The sequence below is a fragment of the Eretmochelys imbricata genome, chromosome 1 (assembly GCF_965152235.1).
Source record: "Eretmochelys imbricata isolate rEreImb1 chromosome 1, rEreImb1.hap1, whole genome shotgun sequence".
NCBI lineage: Eukaryota > Metazoa > Chordata > Testudines > Cheloniidae > Eretmochelys > Eretmochelys imbricata.
In genome coordinates this window covers 29,798,247-29,820,524 of record NC_135572.1, presented here as the reverse complement: position 1 = coordinate 29,820,524, position 22,278 = coordinate 29,798,247, and the positions used below count along the sequence as shown (strand labels likewise).

General features: G+C 41.8%; 1 protein-coding gene across 1 annotated transcript in view; it reads left to right on the top strand.

The window, feature by feature from the left end:
- Nucleotides 1-22,278, top strand: part of SESN3 (sestrin 3) — an 88,697-nt gene that overhangs the window by 52,421 nt on the left and 13,998 nt on the right. Inside the window, exons 3-8 of the mRNA XM_077808410.1 lie at nucleotides 3,960-4,157; nucleotides 5,505-5,687; nucleotides 6,077-6,313; nucleotides 10,686-10,833; nucleotides 18,927-19,045; nucleotides 21,202-21,392. Coding sequence (XP_077664536.1) covers nucleotides 3,960-4,157; nucleotides 5,505-5,687; nucleotides 6,077-6,313; nucleotides 10,686-10,833; nucleotides 18,927-19,045; nucleotides 21,202-21,392 — 1,076 coding nt within the window. The remainder of the gene's footprint in view (nucleotides 1-3,959; nucleotides 4,158-5,504; nucleotides 5,688-6,076; nucleotides 6,314-10,685; nucleotides 10,834-18,926; nucleotides 19,046-21,201; nucleotides 21,393-22,278) is intronic.

Sequence of the window (22,278 nt, the reverse complement as noted above, 5' to 3'; positions counted from 1 at the left end):
TCACAGTCTCCATCAGTAGCGTCACACTGGGCTGTAGTGTTTCTTGGAATAGCTCTCCACTCCTAGACAGAAGGAAAAGAAATTGCAGGATCCCCACCCATTACTCAGGATGATACAAGTATTGATTATTCACAGAATCCTGTCTGTGGGGATTAGAGAAGAATATTGGAATGAGTCCCTGGCTTGATTTTTATTAGGGAAAGATATGTGTGTGTATTAACTATGCTTTGTCTTTTGAAGACTTTTTAATGGTATTGTGTACACTTTAAATCTAGAAAACCCTAAATGGTTTGATGATATGGTTCCTGAGATGATGCTGTTCCCAAGCAGTACACAGTTAAGATCAGCAAAGGCACTTTAAAAGGGAGAGTGCTTCTGACTCATGAGGGGTCTTGGGCTCTGGAATTTGCTCCCCATCCTGTAGTCTGCCAGAACTCAGATTTGTTCATTTCTAGGCACCCTGCAACATCCGTCTTTTTTGTGGGCATTTTGGCTTATAGGAGCCTGTGCTGCATGCCCAGCAAGTTAGGATCTTTGATGGCCCACAGTGGGATATGTTTGGTTAGTTTTGCTGTTGTGGGACAGTCCAATAATCAAATGAATGATACTGCAGTTTTTAAATTTTGTGCTGAATGTTCCCAATGACATGAGTCACCTGGCTTGAGATGGGGAATGGATAATAAGTCACAGAATTATTTTCATTGCATATTAATGTGGCTTGCTGGATTAAGTAAGTGGGAATCTGCCCCCTGTTTTAGGGGTAATTTCTAGTAGCTATGTTTAGGGATCATGTCTAATAGTGTATGCCAAAATATGAATTTCCAAGGCTATAATATATTAGACCCATGAGTAATAAGTAGCATTATAAAGACTAAATCTCATGAAATCCTGCTCAAGTATTTGAATCTCAAAAAAGAAATCTTAAAACATGCACTGGAAATGGAGAGGTGGGGAAGAAGTAAACAAGGATTCAGGTTAAAGTGAGGCTTGCAGAGAAAAGATCAAGGCAGCAAAAACCAGACTGAGTCACTGCTAGTCAAAGTTGCAAAGGGGAGTGAGAGTGAAAAGGCTTCCACTAATATCACACAGGGATCTGAGAAGCTGAACTTAAAAGCAAACCTGTAATGAGAACAATGAAGCTTGGACAACTGGAAAGCAAGGAAAACGCCATAAAGATAGATAAAAAGCAAAAGTGAATATTTTGAATCTGAACATGTAAGTTTTGAGAGAATTGTCTAATGAGCTTACTGTATCGGTTAAAGTCCAGCATGACAGGAAGGGTCCTAAAAGGTCATATAAAAGAAGTTAGGGTATGTCTAAAATGTACAGTGGCACCGCTGTGACTCTTCAGTGTAGACACTACTAACTTCTCCTGTCAGCATGATAATCCACCTCCCTGAGAGGCAGTAGCTAGGTCGATGGAAGAATTCTTCTGTTGACTTACCACTGTGTACACCAGGGTTAGGTCAATATAGCTGTGTAGCTATACCATTGTAAATTCCTAGTGTAGACCAGGCCTTAGTCTTCAGAAAGGAGTGTAATTCTGCAGTTACTACTCCATAAGCTTGACTTCTATCACTAAGGAAATAGTGGAACAAATATTCAAACAAATCACTAAACTTCTGTGCAAAATTAGAACTATAAACAATAAGCAGTGTTATAAAGACTAAAATTGCTAGGCTGGCTTGACTTTTGGTTTTGGTGATAGTTATCAATGAAGGATGAAGGGAATACATTTGATATAATTGTAATTTAATAAAACATGTTGGTACATCTCAAAGCTTGAGAAATTAAATAAAACGGACTTTGGTAAGAGCGATATGGAATAGATTGAAAACAGAAGAAGTGAAAAAGGTAATGACAAGCATGAATCAGAAGGTGTAAGGGTACTGTAAACATTTGGAAGGGCATTTTATTGAATCCACAGATGCTACTAATTTGCAAAGAAGTACAGATACTTGTTAGAGCAGAAGAGTAATACATGTTGGACTAGACACACAAACAGTCAAAAAAGACGTAGTCAGCCTGGAAAATGCAAGCTGATATATCCAGGGGAAAATTATCCAAAAACACTTATTGTGGAGATAAGCCAGGGAAGCAGTAGTGCTCAAACAGAGCATAGTTCTGTACCTGTCTATGCAAGGCACAACAATACATGACAAGTCCTCTCTCTCTACAGAAAAATGTAACTGCACCTGAAATCAGTTTTCTGTTCCGAGTACGTCCTTACAAGAAAGATGCTGACAAGCTGTAGGAAGTGTAGAGAAAACTGGCAAAGATTCTCAGAACTGGAGGAAGAAACATGCAAGGAAAGATTGAGACACATGTGGATAGTTTTCCTAAGAGACTACTAACGGGGACGTACGTCTATAAATAATTGAAGGGTGTAATCACCAAGGAGAAAGAGGAATTATTAGAGTGGAGTATAGGGGTATAACAAGGACTACTGGGATAAAATTAAGAACAGATTTAGGCCTAGTCTCTGACTAAAACTTAGGTCCACCTACTGATATTGCTCAGGAGTGTGAAAAATTCACATGCATCGTTAAGCTGATCTGAATCTCAAGGTAGACAGCACTAAGTTGACAGAAGCATTCTTCTGTCCACCTATCTGCTGCCTCTTGGAGAAGTGGAATTTACTACAGCTTTTGAAGAACGCTTTCTATCGCTTGTAACAAGTGTCTACCCTACAGCATTGCAGGTTTGCCACTGTAGCTTTTCTGTGCAGACAGTTAGTCTGAAAAAACAGAAAGTTTCTGATGGTCAGAACCGCCTCCCAGGAAGAATGGTGGAAGGCCCATTGCTTGGTACGAAGCACAAAAAGAGGCACTGCAGGGAACAATTATACATGGAAAGGTGATGGGACTAGTTAACTAGATGACTGAAAATATTCTCTTCTACCTCTGCCTTCTGATTCTACAAGCCAAAACAAGGAAACCTTGAGGTAGAAAGAGAAGGTGCAGTAACTTGTTCATGTGTGTATATTTTATTCCTTAAGAATAAAACTTGATTTGTTGAGAAATATTTTTCTTTTTGCCAGTTCAAGATTTTTGTTTTAGTTGGTGATGTAGTCACGGAATCAAATTCAACAACAACAGAGCTATGTTCGATAGTTGCAGGGATTTTATCTTTTAATTCCTGGTAAACCAGTTGGAGTAGAAAAGAAGGTCATGGTATTTGTAATGATAAACTAGCTACCCTAATGTTCTGTTATAGGGAGTTAAAGAATAACTCTTGGTATTCTAGTCCCTTTCTTGCAACTTTTTTTCCACAGATGAACATGTTTAGAATGGCCGTTCTTTGGTGATAAAACACTGCTCTAATAGCTGCTAATGCTTTTTGTTAAGGCTTGCATTTCAAGAGCTACCGTTCTACCACATGATTTCATCTCGTAGCCCAAGGTCAGGGTTGGCTGGAATGGTTAGTAAAGAACAGTTTAAAGAAAGCATTAAATTCCTGTATTTAAATAATGCGAGCTTTTAAAAGAAACTAGCTTTTGATCTCTTTAATTATACAAACATAAAACTGGGAAGCGGCAGGCAGACAGACCTATTCTCTGGTTTAGTTACCTAACTCGGCTCCTCCCCATATTAACTTTGAAGTAACATTTTGGGGCTGAATTCTCAGTTGCTATATCAGCATAGTTACATTGACTTCAGTGAAGCTATGCTGACTTTCACCAACTGAGAATATGACCTGTAGAAGGATTTATAGAAAACTTCAGTCCATTTTTATGGAAACCTGTCAAAGTAACAAACTGAGTGTACAGCTTCTTTGCAGATTTCTTATTCTTTAATTTTGTTAAGCATTTTCTGTACATATATATGCACAAACATCCCAAAGTCCACAGAAGTTGGGATTTGCATGCACAATTGAATTATGTAGGTATCTGGGGTTACTTGAGTGAGGGGAAGTCTATCTTAGTTTATCTGTTTTACATTGCCTACTTCGCTCTTAAGGTGATGCAAGCAAATGGTTTGAATGAACGTACTAACCTTCTTGTGGAAGAATACTCAACATCTGGTCGCTTGGACAACATCACACAGGTCATGAGTTTACATACTCAGTACTTGGAGTCTTTCCTCCGCAGCCAGTTCTATATGTTGCGTATGGATGGGCCCCTTCCTTTGCCTTATAGGCACTACATTGCTATAATGGTATGTACCAAGAATCCTTATATTAACACACATTTTCCTGCCTATCTCCTTAATGCCCCTCCAAAAAAAGAAACCCCAAACCTTGTTTATAAATAGCCTTGCCTTAACAACTTGGCTTCCTTTCTTTCTATGGTGCAAGCTCTGCAAGCCTGAGTCAGTTCACTTAGGCCAGGTCTGCATTACAAACGTACATTCGTATAACAACGTTGCTCAGGGGTTTGAAAAATCCACACCTCTGAGCAATGTAGTTATACCGACCTAGTCCCCAGTGTAGACAGCACTATGTAGAAGTTCTCCTGTCAACATAACTACTGCCTCTTGCACAGGTGGATTAACTATACTGACAAGAGAAGCTCTCCTGTTGGCATAGTAGTGTCTTCACTAAAGTGCTACAGTGGCATAGCTGCAGAACTGTACCTGTAGACAGGCCTCCAGACTCTGAGACTTGCTGCTGGGGTGTTTTTGCAGTGTAGATGTAACCCACACACCTCCTGGGTGTGGTGTTCTGTCCCATCTAGTGGCACCAAGACCACTTAGATTGAGTCTGCTCTACAGCCTTAGCAAAGGGTCATGTGGCTTTTAGCTCGTGCAGTAGAGCAGGGGTGGGCAAACTATGGCCCAGGGGCCACATCCGGCCCTCCAGTTGTTTTATCTGGCTCTTGAGCCCCTGCCAGGGAGCAGGGTCAGGGGCTTGCCCCACTCCATGTGGCTCCCAGAAGCAGCGTCATGTTCCCCCCCACACACACACCTCCTATGCATAAAAGCAACCAGGGGGCTGAGCACGCTGCCCCCACACCCCAATTTCCTGCCCTAATTGGAACTGTGGTCAGTGGGAGCTGCGGGGGCAGTACCCATGGATGGGGCAGTGCACAGAGCCACCTGGTCGAGTCTCTATGTAGGAGCTGGAGGAGGGAACATGCTGCTGTTTCTGGGAGCTGCTTGAGGTAAGCGCTGCCCAAACCTTGCACCCCTGACTTCCCTCCCTGCATGTCCCAATCCCCTGCCCCAGTCCAGAGTCCCCTCTCGCACCCTGAACTCCTCATTTTGGGCCCAGTGCCCGCACCCCCAGCCAGAGCCCGCACCCCCAGCCAGAGCCCTCACCCTCTCCCACACCTCAACCCCCAATTTCATGAGCATTCATGAAGCCCGCCATACAATTTCCATACCCAGATGTGGCCCTCAGGCCAAAAAGTTTGCCCACCCCTGCAGTAGAGGCTCATGCATTTAGCTCCAGAGGGCCAAGGTTCGATCCTGCCCACCGCCGACTGGGGTTTGTTGGTGTTACATAGACATATCTAAATCTGCTGCCCTTGTAATACCTCTTCCTGACTGTTTTAACTACTTTAGGCTGCTGCCAGACATCAGTGTTCCTACATAGTAAATATGCATGTTGATGAGTTTCTGAAGACTGGAGGGATTGCAGAATGGTTGAATGGTTTGGAATATATCCCACAAAGACTGAAAAATTTGAATGAAATAAACAAACTTCTTGCACACCGACCCTGGCTGATCACAAAAGAACATATTCAGGTACCCATCAAAATATATCTAGATTAGCGGTGTAATGTTATTAATGAAAAGTGCTAAATAATATGCAAATCTACTTCGGCTTAATATTTTTGTTTTATAATTTCATTATTAAATGAGAAATCTACATATTTAGTAGACATTCTGAAGATATTAGGATATTAAATAATTGTATCCCTCCCCAAAGATGGGAATTAACACGGATAATTGTAAATAGAAAATAGGACAGAATATGCGCCGTTATTTGGTTGGGGGTGGTTTGGGATGAAAGAAAAATCATTTTTGGAGGCTGGGAGTCAGAGCTATCCCATCCATATACATTCTCATACACTTTCTATCTTGGTCTCTAAAGCTCATATATTTACTCACTCTCTATTTTGTTCTCATTTCAGAAACTTGTCAAGACTGGAGAAAATAATTGGTCTCTTCCTGAATTGGTACATGCTGTGGTCCTGTTGGCACACTATCATGCCTTGGCAAGTTTTGTATTTGGTAGTGGCATTAATCCAGAGAGAGATCCAGATACCTCTAATGGGTTCAGACTTATAGCAGTCAACAAATTCTGTGTCTGTGATCTTGCCAACGACAACAACATAGAGAATGCATCCCTCACAAGTAGCAACTTTGGGGTTAGTGTTGCAAGAGTATTCTTTTGCTTGCTTCTGTTTTGTATTAGGTTTTTTCCACTCTTTCCTATTTAAGCCTAAATTTTGTTTGTTTTGTATATACTGTTGGAATTCTAGGGTTCTGGTGGCATATAAGATTTTAGCCCTGACAGTTTGCAATATATCAGATTCAAAATCACATAATTCTGATTACAAGCTTCAGTTGCAAAGTGATTTTTAATAGCTGATCTCCTGAATTACTGGGGTAGATTAAGGCTTCTTTTTCTTAGAAAGCCGGAAGCCCTAACTTTTAAATAGTATAAATCACTGTTTGAGCTCCGGAGGCTCATGAAATAGAGGGTGCTGCAATCAAAATGGAAAAAATTGCAACATGGTAATCAGAATTGTGATCTATTTAAAGTCAATGATCTCAAAACAGGCTAATGTTTGAAACACTTTTTGTTAGGGGGCTTATTCCTTCACCCACTTCCTTCCCTGGTCCTTCTCGCATGAACAGAGAGCAACAATACCCGAAGTCCAAAGGTGCAAACAATTCAATGTTTTATTGGGGTGAACTTCCAGCAAGCATAATTCCAGTTTCCTTTCTTAGTGTACCTCCTTCCCAGCTCTGACACCACAGAGCCTTACACCTGTGTCCTTGTTCCCATTCCCCCCCCTTAGCAAACATGATTCCAATTTCCCCACCCTCATTCCCTGTTCCCATTTCCCCCCCTTATTTCCTGATTAACTGCAGACTATATAGTAAAACTTGAGTTCTGCTTAGCTATACCTTAACCAATCATTTTCCTGAAATTTAACTAACCAATCCTAACATATTGTAACATGATTATTTAACCAATTATATCCCACCACCTTAATAAGTTTACACCCAGCAAAATTAATTATACAGCAGACAGAAACAATCACAGAACCAGACAGATTATACAGACAAACAATAGGGAAATGGGGACTACAATGATAGAACAACACAGAAATGAGGATTTCACAACTACATCTATAAAGACATGAGGGTTTCCCAGCTGTCTATTGATAAGTGAGTTCTTGCCAGACAGGATGCTATCAAACTAAGTTTCCTTTTACATCTTCTAGGCACTTTCCTTTCTCTGGAGGTGATAGGCATTATCAGGACAGGATTGTATTCCTAACAGCCCAGTAGCACCTTATTTCAATGTGACTAGGTTGGAATGTGAGGATGTGACCATTCACTTCCCAGCTTATGGCTGCCTAAGAACAAGGCCTCAGACTGTCACAGTAAGAGAAGGCCCTTACGCCGGCAGACAGTGATTTTGATTCTTTCTTTTATACCTCTATAACTAGCTAAGTGATAAGAATACACCTAAATTCTTAGAGTGTAGGCCTTTAGAGACAGGGCTGAATATCCTAACACCAAGTACTTACTTTCAGGATCAATAAACTTTTTTCAAACAACCTTTTTTTTTCCTCCCTGAACCAACCAGCAGAAAGAATTTTGATCTCTAGTTAATTATATTGTGTAAACCTGGTGTTTATTACAAATCTAATTTTGCAATGCTTTGAAAAGGAAGCCTTAAATTGTACTACAGGTTGATGTGCTAGGCTATTTTTTGGGGGTGGGGAGACCCTTCGTGCAATTTAATTAGTAGTTCTTAAGTTCACTGCTAACAAAATAAAATAACTTTTCACAAGTAAGAGATTGAAAGGAGAGAGAATAACAGATTTAGGTTATGCATATCTGAATCCTTTTTTGTCACTACAAGATGTAGTTCTAATATGCGGTTCTTCCTTGTAATATTTTTATCTTTATATGTATAAGCAACTAGTTTGGGTTAATAAAACATTAAAATAGAATAGAATATTGATTTACTCTCCTAGGTTGGGCTCCTGTATTGCTGATATCATAGACAATATGACTCGTTAGTAAGACGGCTGTCAGCAGCAGTAAAACCAGAAAAGTCAATTTTAATATTTAAAACTGTCTTCCAGAGTACATGTCAATGTTTATTCAGGGATAAGTGAATTTTTCTGAACCTTCAGAATGTTGCAACATACATTTATGGATACAGTTTCCTCTTTCAAACAATGTCTGCATTTCTCAATTACCCCTGCTGCAATAAAGTAGTCTGATAGCCTTGAATAGGGCTACCAGGTCCGTCCCTTTTCACTGCTTTTCCTTATAACGTTTTAGGTATGTCTACACTGCAGTGTAAGTGCAGGCTCAAGTCTAACCCCACACCTTCATCTACACACATCGCACAAACCCAGGGCTAAGACCTAGGGCTTCAGGGAACAAGCCTAAATCACATCGGGACTCAGGGTTCGAGCCCTATTGCTTTATGGCCTCACTTAACTCTTGTTCTGGGTGTCTGCCAGAAGTATTCCACAATCCCATGGGCTAATTTCCTTAATCCTCTCTCTGCCAACAATCTTTAGTTGACTCAGTTGAAAATGGAAGCCAGCCTCCCCAGCATACAGCAGCAGCTCAGTGAGTCTGCATTAACTCTTCCATTGTCTTCTAATCATGGAGCTGCAAACACACCATCAGAGAGCCTTCTGTGGTTGCAATGGAGGCCCAACAGAACAAGCCTTTTGCAAAACATGCAGCAAACCTGGAGGAGACGGAAGCCACACCTGAGCCCATCATAGATCCATTCAGGGTGAAACGGCTCACTTCTGGCTTCACAAAGATTGTGAACAGCATAGCAAGCCGCAGTAATGCGGACAGCACTGATGACACTGGCATCCAAACAGATCTGTAGAGATCTCCAGTGGGATTTAACCTGCTAAAAGCAGGTTCTACCCACATTCTACAACCATTCTGCACCTGCTGAGTGTAACGAAACCTCCTTTTGCCAGGGCCTCTGAAATCAGGGTATAGTTTCATAAACCAAGGCAAAAGGGGTGTGTGTGGGTGGGGGGGGTGAGACGCAGAGTGTCCCAGAATAACGGTGTGGACAATAACTGTTTAATACAGTGTCATTTAGGGAATAGTGTGCCATCCTGTCCATGAATATAGACTCTCAAGCTGTGAAAAACTTTTCTTCATTAACTTTTCCAGTGCAGCCCCTTATGACATTCATGAAATCAGCCTCCATGGTCCATGAGGGCCTGCATAACAATGAAGTAGTACCCTTTGCAGTACTACCTTTGCAGTGTAGGTGCTCGTGCTCCTTGAGGAGGGCAAACTGTGGGCACATGAGTCTATCAGTGGCCCCAGCACAGTTTGGAAACCTCATTCTCTCAAAGCTAACAACTACCTCCGGAATACCTTTAATGCCTGCCACTTTGTGGCAAACCATGTGCCTGATTGCCTCAGAAAACTCACTTTACCCACAGTTAACTTTCTGACACCAAACTGGTTGACAACAAACCTGTAGCGGTCTGGGGTAGCCAGCTTCCAGACAGTTATGGCAACCTGCTTCTGGATAGGCAAGGGTGCCCTCGTGCGTCTCTTTACGCTGGTGAGTCAGAGCAAGCTGCTCACAAAGCTCCAAAATGTTGCTTTCTTCATGAAAAACTTCTGGACCCACTGCTTGACATCCCAGGTCTGCATGACTACATGATCCCACCAATCTCTGCTTGTGGGCATGCGCCGGATTATGTAGGGGGCATCAGTGACTCTGCTGATTGTACTGAGCAGCGTCTGCCGTGCCTGGATACTTCTCTGCCACCACCTCCTACTTGCTCCATCATGAAACCTGTCAGGTACTTTTGGTAGATCAGAAAAAGCTGCTAAAACGTCCACCAGTGCCTCAGACAAGCTCTGCCTGTTTCTTGACACAGGAGTGAAAACGCAAGCAAGAAGTTTTTCAAAAGGCACATCCACCCTGCCCCTGGTAGCTGGGGGCCTACATATCAAAATGTCTCTCTGGCTGGCTATGTTGGCAGGCTGTTCAAACTTTTAATGTGCAGCATGGGCAATAAAATTTTCTGACAGTGCATCACAGTCAAAGGGCTAGAGCAGCCATGTTTTGGGAGGGTACTAGGGATTCTGGGCAAATGATTTGGAATCTAGTTGGTTTGACTTGGATCAGCATGCTGCAGTGTGGACATCAGAACCACAGTTTTGAGCCTGGGTTACAAAATTCTTAACATACAATTAGAATCAGTGTAGATGCTCAAGCCCAGGGTTCTCTAACAAGGGTCAGCTGACTCGAGTCCCACTAACCCTGGGCTTACATTGCAGCATAGACATACCCTTTGTGAAAGACTTTCAAAGATGCATCACCTATAATGTACTCAAAGTATATGTACCATATGCTGTGTTTTCAAGGATAGAGATAACTTTTGAGAATATTTAATTTGAGCTTTTACTCCTAGACAACTATGATGCCATTTACTTTTTAATTTGCCAAAATATCATGGTTGGTTTTTGGGTTTCTTTTTGGTTTTTTTCCAGATTGCAGATTCTTTGAGTGAGCTGGAGGCCTTAATGGAAAGAATGAAGAGGCTGCAAGAAGAAAAGGAGGAAGAGGAGGCCTCACAGGAAGAAATGGCAACTCGCTTTGAAAAGGAGAAGAAAGAGAGTCTTCTAGTAGTTACTGGAGGTACTTCACCCTCTCTGCTCCCCTTCTTTCTCTGCTCCATTATAACTAAAATTCTACTGTGCAATCCAATTAGTGGACTTTAGCAGTTACACTGATCTGGATTTTCACAGGGTAGTAAGGCTGGCTCATGTGTCACTGCCTGTCTGATTCAGATTTCTTGTTCTCAAATATGTTAATCCTCATTGTTACTAGAAATTAGTCTTCTTTTGTCAGTAAGAAACTTGCACACAACTTTAGGAGAAACTGCTTTTTCATAGTGTTGCCTATCTTTAAATCCCAATTCATTCCTTAATAGGATTTTTGAATAGCAGACTTCTGTCACATTTTCAAATAGTGTTTCTGGAAAGTCCCTTGCTAATAGTCTTAGAAGGAAAAAATTTCTGTTCAAGAAATAAGTATAAGACAGAGTGTGGCAGCACAGACTTCCCTACATTACTCCATCATTGAGCTTCAACCTTCTCCTGAAGGGACAATCTCAGGGAGAGGGGGGAAGGGGATGGATTGAAATTATCTATTTTTGAGGTGTTGTTTTGTTATCCTATAGCCCTTTCCTGTATTGTGATGAGGGTTTCATAAAACATTTTTAATTTATTTCTAAGTTATCCTTCAAAATTCAGAATTGGGGAGTCTGCTTTGCTATGTTTCTCTTTTAAACTCCTAAGAATAATAGTTTCATCCATAGACAAGGAATAGCTGAAGTCTGTTTCACATTACTCATGGGAGAATTCTGCGCCTAAAAATTCTGCACCAAAAAATTAAAAATTCTGCACACAATTTTAAAATTCCACATATTTTATTTGTCAAAATAACACAATATAATCACATCAGTTTCAATTTTTTTGGTAATTTTATTTCAAAATACCTGTCAGTAAGTATGGCTGTAACAATATGGACAACAAAAAGGATTCAGGAAACGTTTTTTGACAAATAGATTCCTTACTAGGCATATTTAATACAGAGCTCTTTAAGTAATAATTCATTTAAACTACAGAACAGAACCATAGTTTTTGGACCTCTCAGAAGCAATGCAGAGGCTTGGGGGAGTCAGGGATAATGGAGGAGCTGAAGGAGAAGGAAGTAATTGCTGGGAAGGAGACTGGGTATGAACTTGAAGGGTTGTTGTGTATGGGTGGGAAAAATATGGAACAGGTTTTTTGCAGGGGGCAGGGAAGGATTGTTAGGGAGTGTACCTGTGCAGACCCTAGCTGACCCCTAGTCTCTCCCATTCAATCAGGCACATCTGCTTCTGTGTCTCTGTGCCCCATGTGTCCTTGCACCCCTTGTTCACATGTGTCCCTCCACCCCCACTCAGACACCTGTCAAGGTTCCTTCCCCACTCTGAACTCTAGGGTACAGATGTGGGGACCTGCATGAAAACCTTCTAAGCTTATTTTTACCAGCTTAGGTTAAAACTTCCCCAAGGTACAAACTATTTTCCTTTTTCCCTTGGACTTTATTGCTGCCACCACCAAGCATTAAACAGATAAATAGATAGATAACTGGGAAGAGCCCGCTTGGAAACGTCTTCCCCCCAAAATCCTCCCCAAACCCTACACCCCCTTTCCTGGTGAAGACTTGATAAAAATCCTCACCAATTTGCATAGGTGAACACAGACCCAAACCCTTGGATCTTAAGAACAATGAAAAAGCAATCAGGTTCTTAGAAGAAGAATTTTAATAGAAGAAAAAGTAAAAGAATCACCTCTGTAAAATCAGGATGGTAAATACCTTACAGGGTAATTAGATTCAAAACACAGACAATCCCTCTAGGCAAAACCTTAAGTTACAAAATGACACAAAAACAGGAATATCCATTCCATTCAGCACAGCTTATTTTCTCAGCCATTTAAACAAACAGAATCTAATACCTATCCAGCTAGATTACTTACTAAGTTCTAAGACTCCATTCCTTTCTGTTCCCGGCAAATGCATCTCTCTCACACACACACACCCTTTGTTTCTCTTCTCTCCCTCCCCCTGCCCCCCCCAGCTTTGAAAGTATCTTGTCTCCTCATTGGTCATTTTGGTCAGGTGCCAGCGAAATTATCCTAGCTTTTTAACCCTTTACAGGTGAAGGATTTTTCCTCTGGCCAGGAGGGATTTTAAAGGTGTTTACCCTTCCCTTTATATTTATGACAACACCCCATCCCCATATGTCCGTGCACCCCCTGTTCCCATGTGTCTCCATGCCCCCACTCAGCCATCCCCTTTCCCTCTGTAGCCCTGCACCTCTTCCACTATGCCCATGTGGCCCTGCACCTCCCTCTACTCTGTGGCCCTGCGCCTCCATTCCCATTCAGCCCCTGCCCCAGTTTGTCCTCTCCCACTAGCCCTTATGAGCCCCTGTCTGAAATCCTCCCAGCAGCCGCATGCTGGCTGTCTCTCTGTATCCTCTGTCTCTTGACCTGGCCCAACAGGCACTGTGGAAAAAGGCAGGCTCTTTCTCTTCCCTAGCTGCTTGGGGCTTGCCTGGAGCAGCTGCTGTGTTCTAGCACCACAGTACCCTCTAGTGGGCAAAAGATAGAATTGCATCAATTTTTCAGCAGAAGCTAATTTCTGCGAAAAAATTAAAAATATTCATGGCACATGGAATATGCGTGTGCACAGTGGTACGGAATTCCCCCAGGAGTATAACATGTGTGACATTATCCAGCATACAATCTGGACTGTTGAACAGCTGTGTCCCCTCAATTCTCCAACCTGGGGTGCCTTTTACACTGCTTCACTGTGAGAGCAACCAGTCCTGGACTGCTAACAACACAACCTCCAGCATATAGATTACTCCCAGCTGTATTGTGAATGCTGTAGCCAGCCACTCCTGAATTATATTGCAGAGCAACACCAGCAAATTCCCAGTCGTAGACTTGTCCCCAGAAATGTGCTGCTTGTATTGCCCAGCCCTCTCTTGCACAATACAAGCTAGGACCCCTCTCCCCAGTCCAATGCGTCTTTCCTTGTACTTCAGGTGTTCTGAATGCCGTGGGCAGAGAGAAAGGGAGGAGTCACTTGGTGTCTGTTTCCCACTCTCATACGTTTTCCTCCTGTTTGAGAATGATCTCCAGCTGAGGTTCAAGAGACAGAAAGTCTGTGGGTAGGAACCACCAGCTGTTCCTTTTCCAAGGTGTAAATTTCTTGCTCGCACCCTCTTTTCCTGCCAGAGAATGGCTGTTTTAACCAGGTGATAGTCCATTTGATTTTGTTCACACCTGGCTGAGGCATCAGTTTGCCTTTTGTCTCTAAGGAACTGGTTTGTGCCTGCTTTTCTGAACTTTGGAACATGCCTCAGTAATGTCACACAGTAGAATTTTATAACTTTATTACAATGTTGCCATATAACTTACTTGGACAATTATCAGCAAATTGAGTTTTCAAATGATACCTGTGATGGGTTGGATCACGGAAACCCCCTGTGAACTGCCACCTGATGTTCTGAGACTACCTCTGAACCCATTTTCCCTGCCAGGTTGTGACTTCAGTACCCTGTCTTGTTGAGCCAGACACACTAGCCTGCTGCAAACACAGACCCAGGTCTGAACCACGTCCCCCAGAAGCTGCAGGCTTAACTGAAAACCACGTAAGAAGTGCTCCCAATGGGATCCAAACCCCCAAATAAATCCGTTTTACTCTGTATAAAGTTTATACACGGTAAACTCATAAATTTTTGTCCTCTATAACGCTGATGGAGAGAGATGCACAGCTGCTTGCTCCCCCGGGTATTAATTACGTGCTCTGGGTTAATTTAATAAGCAAAAAGTGATTTTATTAAGTATAAAAAGTAGAATTTAAGTAGTTCGAAGTAATAACAGACAGAACAAAGTAAATTTACCAAGCAAAATAAAACAAAAACACGCAAGTCTAAACTAAATGCAGGTAAATCTTACCCTCAGAGATGTTCCAATAAGCTTCATTTACAGACTATACTCTTTCCTAGTCTGGGTCCAGCAATCACTCACATCCCCGTATGTTAGGGGGCTTATTTCTTCACCCACTTCTTTCTCTGGTCCTTCTCGCATGAACAGAGAGCAACAATACCCGAAGTCCAAAGGTGCAAACAATTCGATGTTTATTGCAGTGAACTTCCAGCAAGCATGATTCCAGTTTCCTTCCTTAGTGTCCCCCTTCCCAGCTCTGACACCACAGAGCCTTACACCTGTGTCCTTGTTCCCATTTCCCCCCTTAGCCAAACATGATTCCAATTTCCCCACCCCTATTCCCTGTTCCCATTTCCCCTCCCCACACCCACCCACTCACTTCCTGATTGAGTGCAGACTATATAGTAAAACTTGAGTTCTGCTTAGCTATACCTTAACCAATCATTTTCCTGAAATTTAACTAACCAATCCTAACATATTGTAACATGATTATGTAACCAATTATATCCCACCATCTTAATTAGTTTACACCCAGCAAAATTAATTATACAGCAGACAGAAACAATCACAGAACCAGACAGAGATTATACAGACAAACAATAGCAAAGTGGGAACTATAATGACAAAACAATACAGAAGTGAGGATTTTACATCCCAGCTATTGATAAGTGAGTTCTTGCCAGACAGGATGCTTTCAAACTAAGTTTCCTTTTACGTCTTTTAGGCACTTCCCTTTCTCTGGAGGTGACAGGCATTATCAGGACAGGAGTTTATTCCTAACAGCCCAGTAGCACCTTCTTTCAATATGACTAGTTTGGAATGTGAAGATGTGACCAGTCACTTCCCACCTTATGGCTGCCTCTGTTGCTTAGCCAAAGGCCTTAGCCTAAGAACAGGGCCTCAGACTGTCACAGTAAGAGAAGGACCTTACACTGGCAGACAGTGATTTTGATTCTTTCTTTTATACCTCTAACTAGCCAAGTAATAAGAATACACCTAAATTCTTAAAGTACAGGCCTTTGCAGACAGGCCTGAATGTCTATATCCTAACACCGTAGTTTCTGTAAAAGGGGTGAACATAACGGTACAGACCGTCACAGTGTGGTACGGTAGATGCTCACTATAACATCCTTCACAATTACAAACCTTGGGCTAAAGCGAACCTGGTCTCTGGATCCCTCCACCACAGCCCCAGCAGGGCTCTTCCACTATAACAAACCGCTGTCTATAACGAACAAATGGCTTGGATCCCTAGAGGTTCATTATGGCAAGGGTGTACTGTATTGGTATTTCTTGGGAACTGTAGTCAGAGAAGACGGCTAGAGATGCTATACTTCTTAGGTTAGCTTTTTCTTTTTTCAAAGGGTACTTCATAGGTACTGATCTGTGAGACTCCCATAGTTTTCTAAAACACTCTAATGCTAGAGTTTAAATCTTATAGTTGCAGGAAGCAGCAAATGGGAAAATACAAGCTGTAAACCAATGAGAATTAAATCTAACTTGAAATAATCTTCAGGGGTGATTACCTAGGGCAGGTGCCATGCAAGTTTCTTCCTACACAGTTATGTCTTGATTAGTTAATGAGCCAGAGAGAAGATAAAGCATCCCTGTGATTCTTAAATGAACTTTTTGTTTTGTTTTGTTTTTGTTTTAAGTGTGAACAGTGGACATCTGGCAATTTTTCTGTCAGTTCATGTGGAAGTGAGCCAAGATTTAATATCAGGGTCAAATGCAGTCAGCTATGTGGTAATCAACTCCTGTAAAGGTAGTTACACAATCAAGCCACCTGTTTGTTCGGTGGAGATAAATTGATTCCTGCTAGAGAACCTGTCCTCATTTAGTAACACATTGTTGGAGCTCTTCAGAGATGCATAGTTACTGTAACTCTTGGCATAAGTTCAGCCTGGATCTTGATGAACTGTAGAGTTCACTGCTTTCATATAATTTTGAATTGGTATCTACAAGCCTGGTCTTGTATGATTTAGTTCTTCTTCGAATGATGGTCCCTATATGTATTCCAAACACGGGTGTGCATGTACGCCATGTGCTGGAGCTGGAAGGTTTTGCAGCAATGTTCATTGGCCCTCACGGGCAATTGTACGTAGCCTCGTGGTGCAGGCAAAGTTATGAGGCTGTGCGGGATGATGCCCCTTTCAGTTCCCTCTTACTGCCGCATGGTCGGAATCCTTGTTCCTCTGTGCTCATCACTTGTCTGTGAGAATACTTGTCCATGTACATATTTAGTGTTTCTTTTTTCTTTACTATATTTGGTTAGTGTTAGTTAGTTTAGTTAATTGCCCCTTGCCCCTCATTAAGTCTGTATGACTGCTTACCACAGCTCACAAGTGTTTTGTTATATGGCATGTGCTCTCTTAACACTTTGCTAGTTTGTATATAGTAAGAAAAACATGAACAAATACTCACCAACAACCACACAACAGAACCACTAAGCCAGGAACCTATCCTTGCAACAAAGCCCGTTGCCAACTGTGCCCACATATCTATTCAGGGGACACCATCACAGGGCCTAATAACATCAGCCACACTATCAGAGGCTCGTTCACCTGCACATCTACCAATGTGACATATGCCATCATGTGCCAGCAATGCTCCTCTGCCATGTACATTGGTCAAACTGGACAATCTCTACGTAAAAGAATAAATGGACACAAATCAGATGTCAAGAATTATAACATTCATAAACCAGTCGGAGAACACTTCAATCTCTCTGGTCACGCAATCACAGACATGAAGGTCGCTATCTTACAACAAAAAAACTTCAAATCCAGACTCTAGCGAGAAACTGCTGAATTGGAATTCATTTGCAAATTGGATACTATTAATTTAGGCTTAAATAGAGACTGGGAGTGGCTAAGTCATTATGCAAGGTAGCCTATTTCCCCTTGTTTTTTTCTACCCCCCCGACGTTCTGGTTAAACTTGGATTTATGCTGGAAATGACCCACCTTGATTATCATGCACATTGTAGGGAGAGTGGTCGCTTTGGATGAGCTATTACCAGCAGGAGAGTGAGTTTGTGTGTGTGGTTTTTGGAGGGGGGTGGGGGGGTGAGAAAACCTGGATTTGTGCTGGAAATGGCCCACCTTGATTATCATACACATTTTAAAGAGAGTGGTCACTTTGGATGGGCTATTACCAGCAGGAGAGTGAGTTTGTGTGTGGGGGGGGTGGAGGGTGAGAAAACCTGGATTTGTGCTGGAAATGGCCCAACTTGATGATCACTTGAGATAAGCTATTACCAGCAGGAGAGTGGGGTGGGAGGAGGTATTGTTTCATGGTCTCTGTGTATATAATGTCTTCTGCCGTTTCCATAGTATGCATCCGATGAAGTGAGCTGTAGCTCACGAAAGCTCATGCTCAAATAAATTGGTTAGTCTCTAAGGTGCCACAACTACTCCTTTTCTTTTTATGAACTACAGTTGTGTGTTGTAACTTAAGGTTTTTTGTTATAATCAGTACTGTAAGACACTCCTTTCAGTCTTATATAGCCTGCTGTAAATTCAAAACTGAACTTGCCTTTTCTCCCAAGCCCTGTGCTATCTCCATTCCCCGTTAATTGAGTGACACCTTAATTCTTCCTAACACTCTAGGCAGCATTAGGGTCATCTTCGATATCTACCCCCTCAACCAAGCTATGATTAAGGTCCTAACCTTTCTTTCTTCGTCTCCAAAATTGAACTTTTCCTCCCTATTCTAACAAATAAATTACTGATCCACTCCCAGGTCATCTCAAACCTTTACTATTGCAATCTTCCTCTTCTCTGGATTTCTTGTTACTAACCTCACTCCCTCATACCACCCTGCAATCTGTTTAAAAACATCTTGCCCATTGTTTCAATGAAGGGTTTTAGAAAATCTCTGAAAAAGGGAGAAGTGTAAAAATAAATTTAAATATTTACTTGCAAAATTAAGAATAAAAAATTGAAACACTGGTGCGAAGTAAATCAAGCAAATTACTATGAATTATATTGACAAATGTACACAAGCGTAATATCATAAACTGAACGGAAATTGATTGAAATTCTCCTAATACTCTTCCTACACCAACATGTTATCCTCTTCTTTGTACACAGAATTAGTTGCAAACTTTAAATATTGTGTTCAGCACGCCTTGTAGTCTTTGTTGAGGGAGAGGATCAGAAGGCTACAACGGCCTCCATACTTATCTGTCTTAAACACAGCATTTTGCTGTCCTTCTCAGCATTTGATGATGAAATGGTTTCCACGTCGGATGTCTCCCGCTATATCGAAGATCCTGGTTTTGGGTACAAAGACTTTGCCAGGCGGGGAGAAGAACATCTGCCAACATTCCGAGCTCAGGTACTTAAATGCACTTATTTTTTAAAATAAATTAACCCCAACATTTTAAGGGCAGGTCTGCATGACCACTTGCTGTGCAGAAAGCTGGGGCACAAATCTATAGCACACCTGCATACCTTGCTCTAACTCTCTGTATGGACTGTGCTGCTGCACGCTAAAAGTTCCCTGGTGCCCTTTGGTGTACTGTAGATTTATGCCCCAGCTTGCTTTGCAGCAAGTGTTCATGCAGACATGCCCTAAGTCTCTCTTTACTGGAAAAATAAGATGTAGTAGTAGAAGGACATCCATGTTAAATGTCCAGGTCCAAGTAGAGGATCAAGAGCTGGTCTACACTGAAAAGTTAGATTGCCATTGCTAAATCCCTCGGGGGGAGTGAAAAAGCCACACTCTTGAGACACATAGTTAAACCAGCCTAAGCCCTGGTGTAGACAGTGCTAGATCAATGGAAGAATTCTTTCAACCTAGCTACCACCTTGCAGGGGGGTGGATTACCTACAGCAATGGGAGAACCCATCCAGTCGCTGTAGTGTGTGTTTCTACTGAAGTGCAGTGCTGCAGCTGTGCCACTGTCGTGTGTTAAGTGTAGACATAGCCCAGGTAGATAACTGCTCATTATGGTATATTTTTATATTTGTAGCATTTTGTTCAGTCAACTGTTAAATATCTCAAATGAAGCGGCTTCCATCGCTTCAGTTGGGTGACTAGCCCACCCTCTATTAATTATAAACCTCAGGCCAGGGTATTAGGTCGTCTGTTGTGTTAGCAGAACAAGTGTATGTAACGGACATCTCTTTGTTATGTCCATGCAGTGCCTAGCACTGTGGGTCCCTAATCCACGAATAGGACTCCTATGCACTATTGCAATACAAATTTAAAAAAAAAAAAATAGGGACAGCTCTAGGTGTTTAGAACAGATCACTGACTAAAGTCAGTTTGATCTCCTGGGAATCTAATATTAATAAACTGCAAGTTATGGGAAAATCTTGAACCACGTCAGAGCCAAACAAACCAAAATAGGTGTAGACAAACCAAAATAGGTGTAAAAAAATTCCTTGGTAAAGCAAAGGAGTCACGATTCCTGTCAGCAGACATACTTAGGGCTAGAATACACTTGAAAGTTAATTTGGATTAAAGTAGGGTGTGAATTTAAAGCACAGTAGCTATTCTTGAATAACTCCCTGTGTTGACAAGCCCTTAGATTTACAACAGTCTATGCTGATCAGGATGAATTCATGCTGCAATAAACCATGTTTTGGAAGGTGACGCAAACACCACCTTGGGTGTGTATTGTGGACAAGGATAAGGCAAAGTTTGTGTCTGAGATCAAAGATACTGCTGACCTTTCTATGAACTTTAGAAGGCTCCTCTGGGAGAAGGCTGACAATTGTCATTGACTTGAGACAACATTAGACATGTACAGCACTGCTTCAGAAGAGCTTTATGGAAGGTTGCACTGAAACTGAAATGTCTCTGCGTTCAGGCAAGGATTTTCAGTTACTGACTTCCAACTTCAAAAGTTTCACCTTCTCCAGAATAGCTAACTTGTTTAACTGTTTCCTAGCTGAGTGGTGGTAGAATGTGAGACCTTTTACCCAAATCATATCTTCTATTGTAACAATTGTATTACAGAAGCATCCAGAGGCCCCCAGTGATGGAGCATTGCGCTAGCCACTTTATGAACATAGGATAAGCTAATCCCTGCCCAAAGAGGTTATGTTCGAAGTCGTAGCCTGTGAAGGTGTTGCTGCGCAGGCACATCTGGCAGCGTTTCTCAAACTGCTAACTCTTTTCCTCCGTCCTTGGTGCAAGAGTGAAGTCATGTCTCTAAGGAACAGCACATCCCCGTGCTTCCACTCTGGCTCATAGCTTTCCAAAGCAGCAGTCTCTGAATAATATCAGTGTGAATATTTTCCAGTCTGAACCAAATCTGCAGGACCTAAGGACTAAAGCAGAACTGACTGGGGAAAACTTATTGATTAAAATACCCCCTTTGGAGGTGGGGACGGACGGACGCGCAGGGGAATTAATAAAGCAGAATGAGAGACAAAACAGAGAACAAGATCTTCAACTGGGGAAGAAACCAGAGGGAGGATCAGGTGGGAAGGCACTATTTGCATATTTATGCATCGTTAGTGTATTTCTTTGTGCTCTTACAGGACTATACCTGGGAAAATCATGGCTTCTCCCTTGTGAACAGGCTCTATTCTGATATTGGGCATCTCCTGGATGAGAAGTTTCGGATGGTCTACAATCTAACCTACAACACTATGGCTACACACGAAGATGTTGACACAACCATGTTGAGAAGAGCTTTATTTAACTATGTTCACTGTATGTTTGGAATCAGGTATGTAACAAATTGACCTGTCTAATAAGTGTATTTGGAAGCATGTAAGCAAAATATATTTACTTGGGGACAGGAACACATTAGATTTTGATCACACTAAAGCAGTGTTTAAAAATTGGTGTATGTGGCTTTTAAATTTTTCTGCAGTGAAATTGGTACAAATACTGGTAGTAGTACAACTTAATTTCTCTATTTAAAAAAAAATGAGTTGGTATTACAGAATCAAATTAGGATTGATATTTTTACAGAAATATGTCTTCTCTGAACTCATGGACAACATTGTCAGTTCAGGAAAAAAGGAAATGCCACACTATTTAAAAGGCTCTTAGGAACTGAGTAACTTTTATTCTTCTTTGAGTAGTGTCTCTATGGGTTCTCCATGACAGGAGGTGCAAACACACATTTGCTGTTGATCAGTGATTTGTCAGCAGTGTCCATGGATCCATGCCTGCGCCCCAGACACTTTCATGCTCTGGTATGGGGGTATATAGCTCGGAGGCAGACCCACTGCCACTCCAGTTCCTTCTCAACCACCTATGGCTTGAGGTGGAACATTGCTGTGTCTGTTAGCTAGCTATGCAGTTTGCTACCTCTCTCACAATAATCCTTTCTTTTCTCCGTATATTCTTTCTTTCTTGTTTTTTTAGCACTGTTTGTGCTTTTTTGTGGGGGGAGGGAGTGTAACCCCCTTCTCTTATTTTGCCTCCCCCACTATCTTATGTTTATGATTTCAAGGCCATTCAGGACCTTTCCGTGGCAGAAACCCTGCATATTCCATCATAGGAGACACCAGAATACCAACATTCCCTGTTGGATATTCTTCATACATCTGCTTCAGGCAAAATTACTTTGCCCACCTTGTTCAGCTGACGTCTGTGTGGCAAAC